The 12,717-nt window shown below is 50.9% G+C and overlaps 1 protein-coding gene across 2 annotated transcripts in view; it reads right to left on the bottom strand.

Moving 5' to 3' along the window:
* Rhoq (ras homolog family member Q) overlaps nucleotides 1–12,398 on the bottom strand; it is a 39,896-nt gene extending 27,498 nt beyond the window's left edge. Inside the window, exons 1-2 of one of the 2 annotated variants that reach the window (XM_041630997.1) lie at nucleotides 11,974–12,398; nucleotides 11,382–11,440 (exon numbers count right to left, since the gene is read on the bottom strand). In XM_041630997.1, the coding sequence (XP_041486931.1) occupies nucleotides 11,382–11,440; nucleotides 11,974–12,115 (201 nt within the window). In that variant the 5' untranslated portion in view covers nucleotides 12,116–12,398. The remainder of the gene's footprint in view (nucleotides 1–11,381; nucleotides 11,441–11,973) is intronic. The other variant, XM_041630996.1, reaches the window with a different exon arrangement.
* Between the last annotated feature and the right edge of the window lie 319 nt (nucleotides 12,399–12,717).

Raw genomic sequence — 12,717 nt, 5'->3', positions numbered from 1 at the left:
GGGTGATGCACGGAAGCGCAGGCTGATGGTGAAATAGGCGGCAAAGTGACATCTAAGCAAGGGGGCAATGCCCAGCTCCACAGGACACAGGACAGAGCGGGTAGTGAGCAAGGCACCCTACATACAGGGCTCAGCTGTGACCAGTCACAGACAAACGCTCATCATCCGGGAGACTAAAACTACAAACTCGCCACTGGGAAGGGCACCCTGGAATCGTGGCGTCATTACAGGGCTGCAGCATTGCAGCGTAGACAGAATGTCTGCCACTGAAATGAGCAGCTGGGAGCAGACAGTGGGCGTGAGGACGGAGGGGATGCGTCCTTGCTGCAGGAGAAGCATGGAGAGAGCTTCTGTTTCTCCTTAACGGCTGACTCTTAAACCATCTACACTAAAATTTTTATAAAAATAATATGACTTTCAAAAAAGCTGGCAGAAAACAGAATAAGAGGTAAATTTCTAAAAGTATTTGCTATCACTACTTAGAGCCGACCGCTTTGACTGTTGTGTTACATTTCCCCTTATTATACACGTGTATGTTTTCAAAGTTGTAGTCATTGCCGTTTATAGTTTTAACGCACGAGTTTTCAGACCGCGTGAATCATTAGCTTTTGACATTTCTTTACAATTTTGTGAAGGCAGATTTTAATGGCTGCTATTATCCTAACACACACTGTCCTGTGCTCAGTAGCCGCCTCTCACTCTTCATCAGTGTGTTTAGAATCCACTGCCGTACGTGATGCCGCGAAGAATACCACTGTATGTAAGTCTGTGTGAGCTCTGAGTATTTTCTTGTTACAAATTCAGAGAAACGGATGGCGGCAAACTCAAGAGGCTTTGTCAGACATCCTCAAACTAGCTGGGGCTGCCTTCCCTCCTAACGACATGGCCCGTCCAACCTTTGGATCATCAACACCACAGAGTTCACACTTAAGAACTGTGATTGAGTTAAACAAAAATCTCTCCCACATGCAAATATCTCAGAATGTTTTAAGTAAGCTTATACTTTTTTTTTTCTGGGCCACATTTATAGCTACTTTGGGGCGCATGTAGCCCAAAGGCCAAGTTGGCCATGCCTAGTAGTATATTGACTTTCCTGTCTCTTGGATCATATTTTTTCTATCTTATCCAATTCAATAGATTAGAGTTTTGATTGGCTACTTGCTTTTCTTCTTCTGTGGCCTACTGGTTTATATCTTTGTGTTTCCCCCTACATACCTGTTGGCAACCTCACTTAGACTCTTGTTTCTTACAAGACAATACAGACGCATGGACCTGACCATCATGACTGTCCCCAATAGAGCCACTTCTGAGTTGAGGGGACTCTACAGAGACTCTGCCTGGGTGGACACATTTGTAACACTTTTCTCATTTTTACAGAATCTTCATTTTCTATGCGTATTTCGGTCAGCTGTGTACATGGCTTCCCAATTCTATAAACCATTCCAACAAAGGGGAAACCCCACTGGGTAGGTATTTTTGTTCCTTACCTCATCTGTGCTTAATACATCCATACATTTGATGAATAAGGAAATTAGGGTAGGATGGGGGTGAGAGAAACCAGAGACCACAAAGGCAACAAGAACACTGGACAGGAGGAGGAAGAACAGCCACATCCTTTGGGGAGCCAAAGGACAGCAGAAGTTTGCACTCTGTCCCACCCTGAATACGGTCCCCAGAACCTAGAAAATGGACATGGAAAAAGACTAGAGAACGTCCAGCTAAAAAGGAATGAGATACTGACCGTTTCTACAACACAAATGAACCTTAAAAACATGTTAAATGAAAAGAGCCAGACATAAAAGAGCAAATATCTTCACAAAAAGCCCAGAATAGGCAAGTCTATGAGATAGAAGTGGACTGATGGGGGAAGAGGATATGAGGAAGGACCAACCGCGGGTGTGAAGTTTCTGGGCGTTGGGGGATGATAAAAATGTTCTGTGACTTACAACATCTCGGCTTCGAACATAAAGCAAGTGTGAACGCATACATCAGCAGTTTGAGCCACCGGTGAACAGCCCTGGCTGACTTGCCAGGTTACTGATACCTCTGTTGCCCCGTGGTAGCAGGAAGGCTGTGTTGTCTAGACCCACCAGAACGATACAGCCTTTCTGCCACCTCCTCTTATGTCCACAGGTCACTGCGGAGGAACACCTGATAGCAGGCAGTGCTCTGTGGGTCTAGACTCACCGGAGAACAGTTCAGACCCACACAGCCACTGTTAGAGCCAAATGGACCCGGCAGCCTGTCTCCTCCTCTGCCCTGCAATGAGTACCATTGTGCTTACACGGGCAATGCATTAAAACCACCACCTACACGCTGATTTTAAAGCCTTCAATAATGTCTAGACAGGTCAAGATCCTCTTCCAAATGGCAAAGTCACTTATGAAAGTTAGGTTTTTTTTTTTTCCCCATAATAACGTGACTAACGGACTCTCTGAGATCCAACACCCACCTAGTTCTTATGGGGATTTCCAAACCTTGTGTAAAGTGCTGTGCCACACATATTCCCCCGCTTAGGGATTTCAACAATCTTCATGGGCAATAAAGATCTACCCAGGAATGAAGCCACATGTCAGATTGTAGCTCGGTCAGTCACAGGGTTAAAATTCAAAAGTGGGGTATAGGTCAACCTCAAATGGGAGGTCAACCTCAGACTTTCTGGATTTCTGGATGATTCCACTTGTTGGAGAGAGTCCCTGGTGTAGGGAGCAGAAATCTCTGCCCCTCCTCTGCACCTGTTTTGTTCTCTTCCCACATCTACCACCATCCCCAGGTTTTCAGGGCCAAGGAAGCTTCTAGAAACACCTTCGGGTAATAAGAGTGTCCGAGCCCTGACCCAGCTGGCCGGCGAGGACAGCCTTTTGCTATTAAGCCGGAGCAAATGGAGCTTTAATTGAACTTGGGAGTCGGAATTAAATGCGCTCAGGGGCAGCTCCTCCAAAGGGCCTCCTCCAAGCCTCCTCGCTCATAATCCTAACCATTATGGTAGTCGAAGGATGATGCTTCTACACTGGAACAAGTTGGCTGTGGGTTTCTGTTTGTTTGTTTTTTGTTTTTATTTTATTTTAAGGGAAACAGATAAATTTGAAAGGAAGGGGGCAGGGAGGACTAGAGAAAGAGGTCACTCCCTAAAACACTGAGGTCTGCCAAGGGAAAAAGTTGCCAAGGTGGGTGTGGACCAACACAGCATCTCCTCTGCCTCCAGCCACTGTGACCGGCCTAGGATTTACGACCAGAAGGGGCCACAGCCCATCTACTCTGGAGCTGAGACACCACAAAGTCAAACCACCATCCCGATGGGGCACAGGGTCTGATGCCATGAAGACGCCTCAGCTAAGGAGCTCAGACCAAGCGACTCAGTGTGCAGGAGAGAGCACACTTTGGCTGGAGGAATACCTGTGGCGTCTACTATCTGCATACCCCTAAGGCAGACAGCACACTCTGGGGCTGAGGTTTGTCACATGACATCCTGCCTCTATTTTTCTGATTTGTCTACAGGCAGGCCGGGAGGGGTCCATTTGTTGAGCAAACGTGGACAGTCCCAACACTTGTTCAAAATGAGGAAGGAGGCCAAGCGAATGTTTGGGAGGGAAGAAGATTAGACATGAAGTCCAGTCACTATCCCCAGACAGAGTGTAAGTGGGTGCGGCACAGGGTGTAAGGTAGGTGAAGGTGGGCGGCTTGCTGAGAGGAGATGCCGGGACTCACCGTGTCTGTGCAGCAGCTCTGACTTTCTGACCTGCATTAGAATCATGTGTCCAGCCTGGACAACTGATTTCCCCAAGCTTGTGATTTAGGAGATGGTGGTAGATTCTGAGATTTGAGATGCCTGACAACTTCCCAGGCAATCTGTGCTGTACAGAGGACTACATTTCAAGAAGCCAGTATATGTAGGAATCCAATCTGAGAAGCCCTGTTTTAACTTAGTTCTCATTAGGAATTCATTACCAGAAGAGCAGACGCTGGCCTCCTGGCAACCCCAGAGACAGACCCCAGTGTACTTCCACCACAGGTCCCAGCCTGGATTTAATACTCGGGGACTGTTGATTGGCCAGCTATAGAGCGATGTTCTCATCTAGCCAGCTACCATGGGACCTGGGAGCCCACGGACAAGGTGGTGGCAATGCAGGTGGCCCAAGTCAACAAACTATATAGATAGCAAGCAGCAGATGGAGATATGGGATGCATGAGGGGTCATTTGGACAGGAGAGACATTTCATTTCAGTGAACATAATAGGCAAGTTCTTTACCATTGTGCTATACCCCAAGGCCCAGACACACATTTGTGAAGAGACAGCTTCCCCTAAATAAGAACACTCCGAAAAGGGGTAAAAGAGAGACCCAAGCGGCCAGTGTGGGGCAGTTCCCCGACCACAGGTCAAGTCAAGTGGGCAGGATAGGGCACAGGAAGCAGACAGGGGTACAGAGGGGGTGTTATCCCTTAGGCTTGGGGAAGTCCACTGACAGTTCAGCCCAGGACACAAGGCAAATGCCACCAAGCTTCGTCCACTCACTCATCCGCAGAGTGGCATGGGCATCACCCCGACATGCCCCTTTTAAGGAAGTACAGTGGTTTGTGGGCAAATAGACAAAACAGACTCAAGCTCACAGGAACAACATTTGCTGAAGCAATTTCAGCACCAGCCCTGACACCCCACCTACGGAAGCCAGCCTACCAGCTCTTCTGCCTAGAAAAGTGATTGGAGCTTTCGCATGACACAGTCAATAAAGGGAGTATGTGTGGTGGAACAAGGCATTTACTGATGGGCAAGCTGATTAGTGTCAACAAACACAAAAGATCCCAAGATTTGCAGTCCAAAGTTCTGCCCTGGAAACTTGTCTTTTAATTTTCACCAACTACATGGCCTGCAGCAAGCCACTTAACCTTTCTGACCCTGCAGATTCTGGCAAACACCACTACCCTCCCTGCCTCACGGAGGTGAGAAAACAGAGAGGCCACAAGCTTGCACTGTGGGGAAAATACCATTCAAGGCTCAGGCCCCAGTCTACCCTGAGGCGCCACAGAGATATCTGGGGATCTGAAGAGGAGGCAGGCTCCCTTCCCTGGCCAGACACCACCAAAGAAATGCAACAATAAAGGTTTCCTCCTCCGCTGACTTTTCTATTAAAATCAACAAGCAACAAAGCAGCAGATTAATATCTCTCTAATTACTAAGTTGTCAGTCAAGAGGGGAAAAGTCCATAATGTAGTTATCAAGCCTACACCTCAAGCTGACAGCCACAGCGGGCATCCCAGGCCCATAAAGACACAAGTGGGACACCGCCCAAGCCTGCCCTCTCTCTACTGCTTCCCACACCCCTGCCAAGATGCGAGCTTTCTCTCACTACTCTACTGCAAGACCTTATTTAGTGCCATGCTTCTCAAACTTGCACTTAGTGGCAGAGACAGGAGCGTCTGTGTTCACACATGCTGGGTGGGGACGAGGAGCATGGGTAAGTGACTGGAAGGGAAACATGAAAGTGTCCCAAGCATTACCTGGCCACCCTAAGAGAAGAGGAAGTTCCCTTTGGACTTAGCGCTTAGCTCCCAAACCGTACTGGACAGTAAGTACTATCATAACCCATTCTGTCATAACCCATTGTATAGTTGGGGACATCAGCCTGGGAGAGGTGAAGCTTCTCGGCGGAAAATGGCAGAGCCTGGGTAGGATTCTACAGCCCAGTGAGACAGCCCATCCTGGCTGGCAGTGCTCTCCTGCCTCCTTCCCTTCCCTACATCTCCCAAACACGATCCTACAACGCTGCTCTCATCCAGCTTCCCACTTGCGCAATGCATTTTGCAGGGTCCCTCCATCTTCCCTTTTCTCCCACAGAAGGCTAGAACGCCAAATGGGTGTCACCAGAACCAAGGTGATGCGGCACTCCTGGGACTAATCCTTACTGCCACCTTGCCCAAAGTAGAAACTGTCTCTGCAACCCATACAGAAGGAAAACGGCTGGGGGGGGGGGGGGGGAGGGAGGAGCTGGGCTGGTGGACTTATCTCAGCCACACCAAAGTACAGACAGAATTTGATGTTTATCTGCAGAATCCAAAGCCCACCTTCCCACTGCCAAACTACCTTCTGTTCAGGAGATCAGGGAGCAAAAGCCTTGATGATACAAAGTCCTGAACCTGGTACCCTTCAAGCCTAGCGAGTCAGGTCAGAGACACTGGGCTGGGCTCGGGGATGTGGTGCAGGAGGACACACAGCGCTCCACCAGCCTGGGGCCCAGGGCCTCCATAGAGGCAATGGCAGACAATGGTCCAGGGGGCACATGAAGGGCTAGAACAGCTGGCCACGGACCACCTGCAGGCTTTCCTGGGTTCAGAGCAGCTGCAATAAGCACTGAAAGAGGAACAAGAAAGTGCTGAGGGCAAAGAAAGCCACTCCCCAGCCAAAGTTGGCCAAATTAGGGCAAAATCAACCCCCTAGGTGTAAAAGGAAACTTAGCCTATCAGTCATAAATTGTTGGATTTTTTTTTTCTGCATTTGTACGTTTTTTTTGCCTGGTTTCTCTGCCTCTGCCTTTTTTCTTCTTCGGAGCATCACTGCCATGCCTGGGGCCTTGGGGTATCTGCTGCTGCCAACACACATGTCTTTGCTAGAAACTGATACTCCCACGGAGACCTGCTTGGCTTTGACAATGAAAGCACAGAAGTCCAGTTCTCCAAAAAGCCCCTTAGCATGAGGCTACAAGTTCAAACCCCAGTAGTGTACCAAAACAAACAAACAAACCCCCCAAAAAACAAAACAAAGAAACTCTAGCCATATCATGGCACACACAGCAATACACGCTCAGCTCCCTGAGGCCTTCCACCTCCCCAGCTCCCCAAGGCCGATGGGGCAGCACTTGGTATGTCTGCAGCACTCAGGCCTAGCATACCTCAGGAAACATTAAAGACGGGAAATGTCACCAGACCTCGGGAGAATCAGGTTGAAAATTGATCAAAGGGCCCAGAAAGGTTGAAGCCCGTCATGGCGCAATCAAGCACTGCCCCCACCCTAAGGTCCCTGCCTGTGAACCCAAGTTGGAGCCGGAACAGACCACCCAAGTCCCACGCAGGAAAACATGGTATATTTTAAACAGCAACTACTTATGAATGGACAGAGGCCACCTTCCTTCTCAGTACAGAGGAGGAAACCAGCATGCCTGCGTGATACGGTACAGCCTAGGATATAAATAGCTTCTACGAAGGTTAGCAAAATGCAGACAAGAAATCCACAGTGGGTTACCAAGGGAAACCAGATGCTCGGCGCCACATCTCACCTGTTGCAGCTCATATCTAGAAGGAGCTCGGGGCTACTCTCAGGCGGGGCTTAGGGAAGCTGAGCTGAGGGCTGTGAGTGGCCATTCCTGATGCCCTTACTTCTGCACAATGCACACTTACCCTGACTCACTGCTTTCCTATCAGCTCACTTGCTTGCTGTTCCCTCTCTGGGAAAAGCCAACCTGAAAAGGTGCCTTGAACTAGCCCTGCCTGAAGAGAAGAGGCACCTGGTGCACTGGCAGCACCCTTGCCCTTCCCTGCCCCTCCTCCCATTAGACTAGTTCTTGGGTGCTATCCCATGAAATGCAGAAGAGGGGAGGGACCTGTCTGCTGCCTTTGTTGGAGGAAGTGCCTCCCTGGCTACCCAGAGAGCCCCTGGGGTGGTGGTGGGGAACCAGTCACAGCTGCTGGGCTCTGTGGCAAGTGGGAAGCAAATCTCATTTGTCATTGAGAAGCTAGCCCAGGGGACACCGGAGTAAGGATATTTATAGCGCTCATGTATGCAACCCTGAACTCGGATGCTTAAGTTGCCAGATACAGCAACCATGTACATAAAGCATGCGTGTGAACTTGGACACAGAGACAGTGGCTAAAATCTATAACTTTGGGGATCCCAAACTCACCCCACCACACACCCTCCCGAGTGTGGGTGCTCTGCGACCTGGGATAAATTGGATCAGAGCTTCCCTCATCAGAGCATGAAGTTCTGCCTTCCTGCCAAGGATTAAGAGATCAGGTTTGGAGCCAGGAGCCAGAGTGCAGCTGCCAACAGATCCCCACTTCCTTTCATTCCCAAGAGTGGAGGCAGTGGGGACAACCCCACCTTTCTAGTCCCTTCCCAGAGCAGACAGAGGCTAGTGCAGAGCCTACAATGAAGGCCCAAAGTCAGACACAAAAGGAGAAGTTCCCCAGAGACAGGCAGAAAGCCAGACCTCCCCAGGGTAGAGGGAGGTGACTGTCAACTTCCATTCCAGAACGCTTGACTGTCCAAATGGCAAGCAGTCCTAGGACCACCCGGGGCTCAGCCAAGAGGAGCAGGGGAGTTCCCTTCAGCAGCAGTGCTTGTGAGTGAGCTGAGTGGTGAGAGATGTCTCCAGACAAGGCACAGGGTGGGGACTGATGCCCAACACACTCTCGTACTCATTCTCTCTCTCTCTCTCTCTCTCTCTCTCTCTCTCTCTCTCTGCTACTCGCAGCAAAGGTCAAGTGACAGCAGCCAGGTCAAGAAGGCCAAAGGTCACCACCTACCCCCCCCCCAACTGGTAGATTCCTAATATGTCAACTGGGCAAATGACGCTTATTGCTTTGCACTTGACTGGAGTCATCAAGAAAGTCAAGACTGAAAAAGTGGACTGGGGTGCCAGCCTGAGGGCGGCACAGCTGCACTTCTTTAAGTAGGTATGCCAAGCGCCCACACGCACGAGCAAACAGTTTGGAGAGAAGGCAATACCTTCCTCCCCATCCCTCTGTCTCTGGGACAGAAGAACCAACAGAAACCTGCATATGCCCCTTGCTTCTCAACTTCTCTACGGAACCCGAAACGATTCCTGTGGCTCCACACATCTGCTAACGCTTCTAGTAGAATCTAGCAACTTTAGGCACGCAGGATACATATGTCCTCTTCCACGTGTGACACCCCTGTTACCCTGCCCACTGCAGAGCACAGTAATCTCTTGTAATACCGTTTGCATGCCTACTATATACAAAGAACTGTGGACGCCAACTGTTTCTGCAAAGGTTAATGAATTTAAGACAGCCTACAGTTCTGCAGTGCAGATGCTAATTGTCTACATTTTACTATTACAGAGAAAGTAAATAACTCAGCTAGAACCACACACAAGGTAGAGACCTGAACCCAAGACGTTTTGGTCTCAAAGCTCATAGTCTTTCCTCTGTTATCTATCTGTCTGAAAATCCTCAACAGGTAAGTATGTGTATATATGTCTATGTATTTATTTACCACTATTAGTATCATAAAAGGAATCATATACCTATTCATAGAAAAGTGGGGTTTTAATAATCAACACAGAAATCTATGTAAGACGCATGAACAATCATTTGATCCAGACTTTTACATACACTCACACCAGCAGTGGCAGGCCCCTAACTTAAATGTCTTCTTTTGTGTTCCCCAGTTGCTTAGCATGATACAATGGTCCTACTATGTTGTCTGATAATGATTAAGTTTACTTCTTACCAGTGGAATGAATTATACATAACTTTAACCCCAAATCAAAGGTACCAGTGAATAAGTGAAAAACCACCGGAGCCGACCATCAGGTAGCACACGACCCCATCACATCCTCCCCACCTTCACTCTGTCTACGACCACCAAGAAAATGACTAAAACTTCAGGTATTCTATGCACACAAGCAATCTGGCCAACCCGGGGAGCATCCCGGCACGTCCCAGGACCTCGAACTGGAGTGGTGCAAGGGTCTTCATCCCAGCAGCAAGCTCTAGGGAGCTGCACACCCTGAGATGTACATACATAGGCATATGGTCAATAGTAACGTATCTCTCTATAAACAGAACTCCGACGTTCACACGTCCTGGTAAACAAGGCGCCTGATTGAAATGCGATCACCGCAACAATGAAATGAGGTAGTATAAAACGTTAAAAATAGAAACTTCCCCTCCAAACTTTATTTTCAACTAATATCAACTTCTTATCTGTCAACAGCACAACTTAAAAGTTGGTGGTATCTGGCTGAGTTCCATTCCTTGCCTTTCATAACTGGCTAAGGCGGGGGACATTGAAAGACTAGCCAAATCAGGCCCCCAAATCTGTGAATCAGACCTGGCTGGCTTGGGCACCTTCATGACAGGGAATGTCCTCTGGCCGTTAAATCGCCAGTTCTCCAGGCTCAGATGTTCCACTAATGGTTTAGAAATCAGGGCCACATCAAGTCCTCCCCCTTAAAAAAAAACCCTCCAACCCACAAGATATTTCTAGACTTCGGTATAGAATCTGAGAGCATACAATTCCAAAAGGCAAATCTAAACAAACAACATATTTGGCATATAGTATCTATGGTGGTCGTAGTTTTCTTCTCCTTCCTTCCTTCTTCCTTTCTTTATCCACCTCCTTTCTTTTTCTTTTTCAAGCCCCTGTGCACAAATAAAGCAGCTCAGTGATTGAATTTCCCCCAGAGCCAGTAGCGGGCCTTCAGTGGCTCGCACATCCTCAGAGTCCTCAAGTCTGCACAATATACAGAAACTTCTTCCTGAGACTGCAGGCCAAACAGCAGAGCTGAATTCTGCAAAACTTCATCATCTTAGCCCCAGAGGAAAGAAAGTGGGTCTGGCAAGGCGGCTGAGCTGGGTCAGGGAGGGAGAGAGAAAGAACAAGCGCCTTAATCCTTCAAGAAGAACGGCCTGGCCCTTCAGGTTTGCAAACACTAGCCAGTGGCAGAAGGGAGAAGTGTTCCTTTCCTCTCTGCAGGATAATCTCTCCAAAGAAAACATGGTCACCTGGCCCTCCAGGGGGAAGAAAGCTCTTCCTCCAAGATTCACACTGAACTCTTAACCCTAGCCTCCCTGCACCCAAGGGAGTGGCTGATAGTTGTCGTTTCTTTCCTTTTCCCCTGTGGTCCTCTGGCAACACCACAAATTACGTTTTCAGGGACTGGAGTCCCAGAGTGCAATGATATTGTAATAAACATAACCAGAACCAAATGCCTTCCCATCATGTTAGATGATGCCATTTCCTACCAATCAGGCTCCTCGGGCAGGCAGACCACTCACCAATGAGGGACCAGACAGAGGCTGTGAAGGGGGGGAGACCTGGTCATCAGCAACTAAAAATAAGAGCGCTTCACCATTGGCCGCCGCCACTTTGCAACAGGAGTTGGAACCCACACAGCAGGCAACATACAGAAAGACCCATACAGTCAAAAACTTTCACGTCCCGGGGGTTCACACTGGTCTGCATTTTCTTTTTGGTTTGTTTCCTTAATTTGCTGACTTAAGAAAAAAAAACCTGATCCAGAAGGAGCCCCTGGAAGACACACCCTCCCAGTCAGACACCTCAGTTTCTAAAGGCCCTTCAGTCACACAGCATTGGCGAAGGGTGGGGGTAAAGGAACCGGCCAGAGGCCAAGACACTCACCTGTCCAGCTGTGTCATAGAGTCCCAGGAGGTACTGCTTGCCCCCCACGGTGACGCTGACTGCAAGGACAGAAGTGGGGGTGGGGAGAGAAGCTCACAATGACCTGAGGTCGAGCAATTTCGCTTCCCACAGGACCCTCCTTTCCCAAGTCACTGGGAGGTGTGTGGGTGCTCCCAGGAAAAGAACACCCCCGTTTTGTGTCCAGCTCTTTGTCATGTGGCATAAGATCTAGGTGTAAGGTGGACTCCTGCTATCCACCCCTCTTCTCCCAAGTCCCAAAGCCACGTCTATCCTAGTGTCCCCAAATGTCTCCCCCACAGGGGCTTTGAGAAGCAACCGTGGGAAGGTCAAGGAGGGCGCTCAGGGAATTGAGAAGTGTGGGAGAAGGGGCGAGGGGGAATATAGGAAGGGAGTGGGAGCTGCTTTGAGGGGTTAACCAGAGTCACAGTCTGGAGGGGGGGGGGGGCGCCAGGCAGAGGGTGAGGCGGGGGAGGGGAGCACGCTCAGGGGAGGCAGCCAGGGGGCTCAGCCAAAGTTGCTCCAAAGTTCCCGGCCCGGGATCAGCCCCTTAGTCAGCAGGACAGAGACTTACCTGCGTAGTGGTCGAAGACAGTGGGCACGTACTCCTCAGGGAAGGCGTCGTTGGCATAGCTCATGAGCAGGCACGTCTTGCCCACCGCCCCGTCGCCGACCACCACGCACTTGAGCATTAGCGCGCCGGGCCCGTGAGCCATGCTGCGGCCGGCCGGCCTCGGGGCATGGTCTCCCCGGAGCCCCCACCCCGGCCCCGGGCTCAACCCCAGCCCGCCTGGGGGGTCCGCCGTCGCCGCCGCTTGGCGCAGCAGGGCCGCCCCCCTGGCCCCATAAAGCGGTTCCCCTCACCGGAGGGGAAGGTGCGGCGGGCCCGGGGTTCTGCTGCCGCCGCCGCCGCTTCGATCGCTGCCCCGCTCCCCGCCCTGGCCCCACTCGCCGCGTCCGCCTGATGGCCCCGCCGATCGGCGCCCGTACCCGCTCCCGGGCCCGGCCTCCCCAGAAGGATCCGCCGGATCATAAGACTGGCCGGCCCCAAGGGAGTCGGCAACTTTGGGGAGGGCGGCGGAGGGGAGGGGCCAGGCGGCTCTGCCCGCCCCGCACCGCCCCGGCCCCCGCCCGCCTGGGCCGGGAGGAGGGCGGTCCCCGCTGCTCCCGAGTGCCGCGCGTCCCGAGCCCCGCGCTCGCACCCGCGCCCGCCGTGGGGGCCCTGCCGCTCACCCTAGCCTGACTCCCCGCGAGGCGAGCGTGGAGACAGTGGAGGAGGCGCCCGGGAGGACGGAGGGGGTGGGGAAGGGGGAGCTGG

The sequence above is a fragment of the Microtus oregoni genome, unplaced genomic scaffold (genome assembly GCF_018167655.1).
Source record: "Microtus oregoni isolate MIOR12 unplaced genomic scaffold, Mior012 000036F_ref0000092, whole genome shotgun sequence".
Lineage (NCBI taxonomy): Eukaryota > Metazoa > Chordata > Mammalia > Rodentia > Cricetidae > Microtus > Microtus oregoni.
This window is presented reverse-complemented; position numbering and strand designations above follow the sequence as displayed.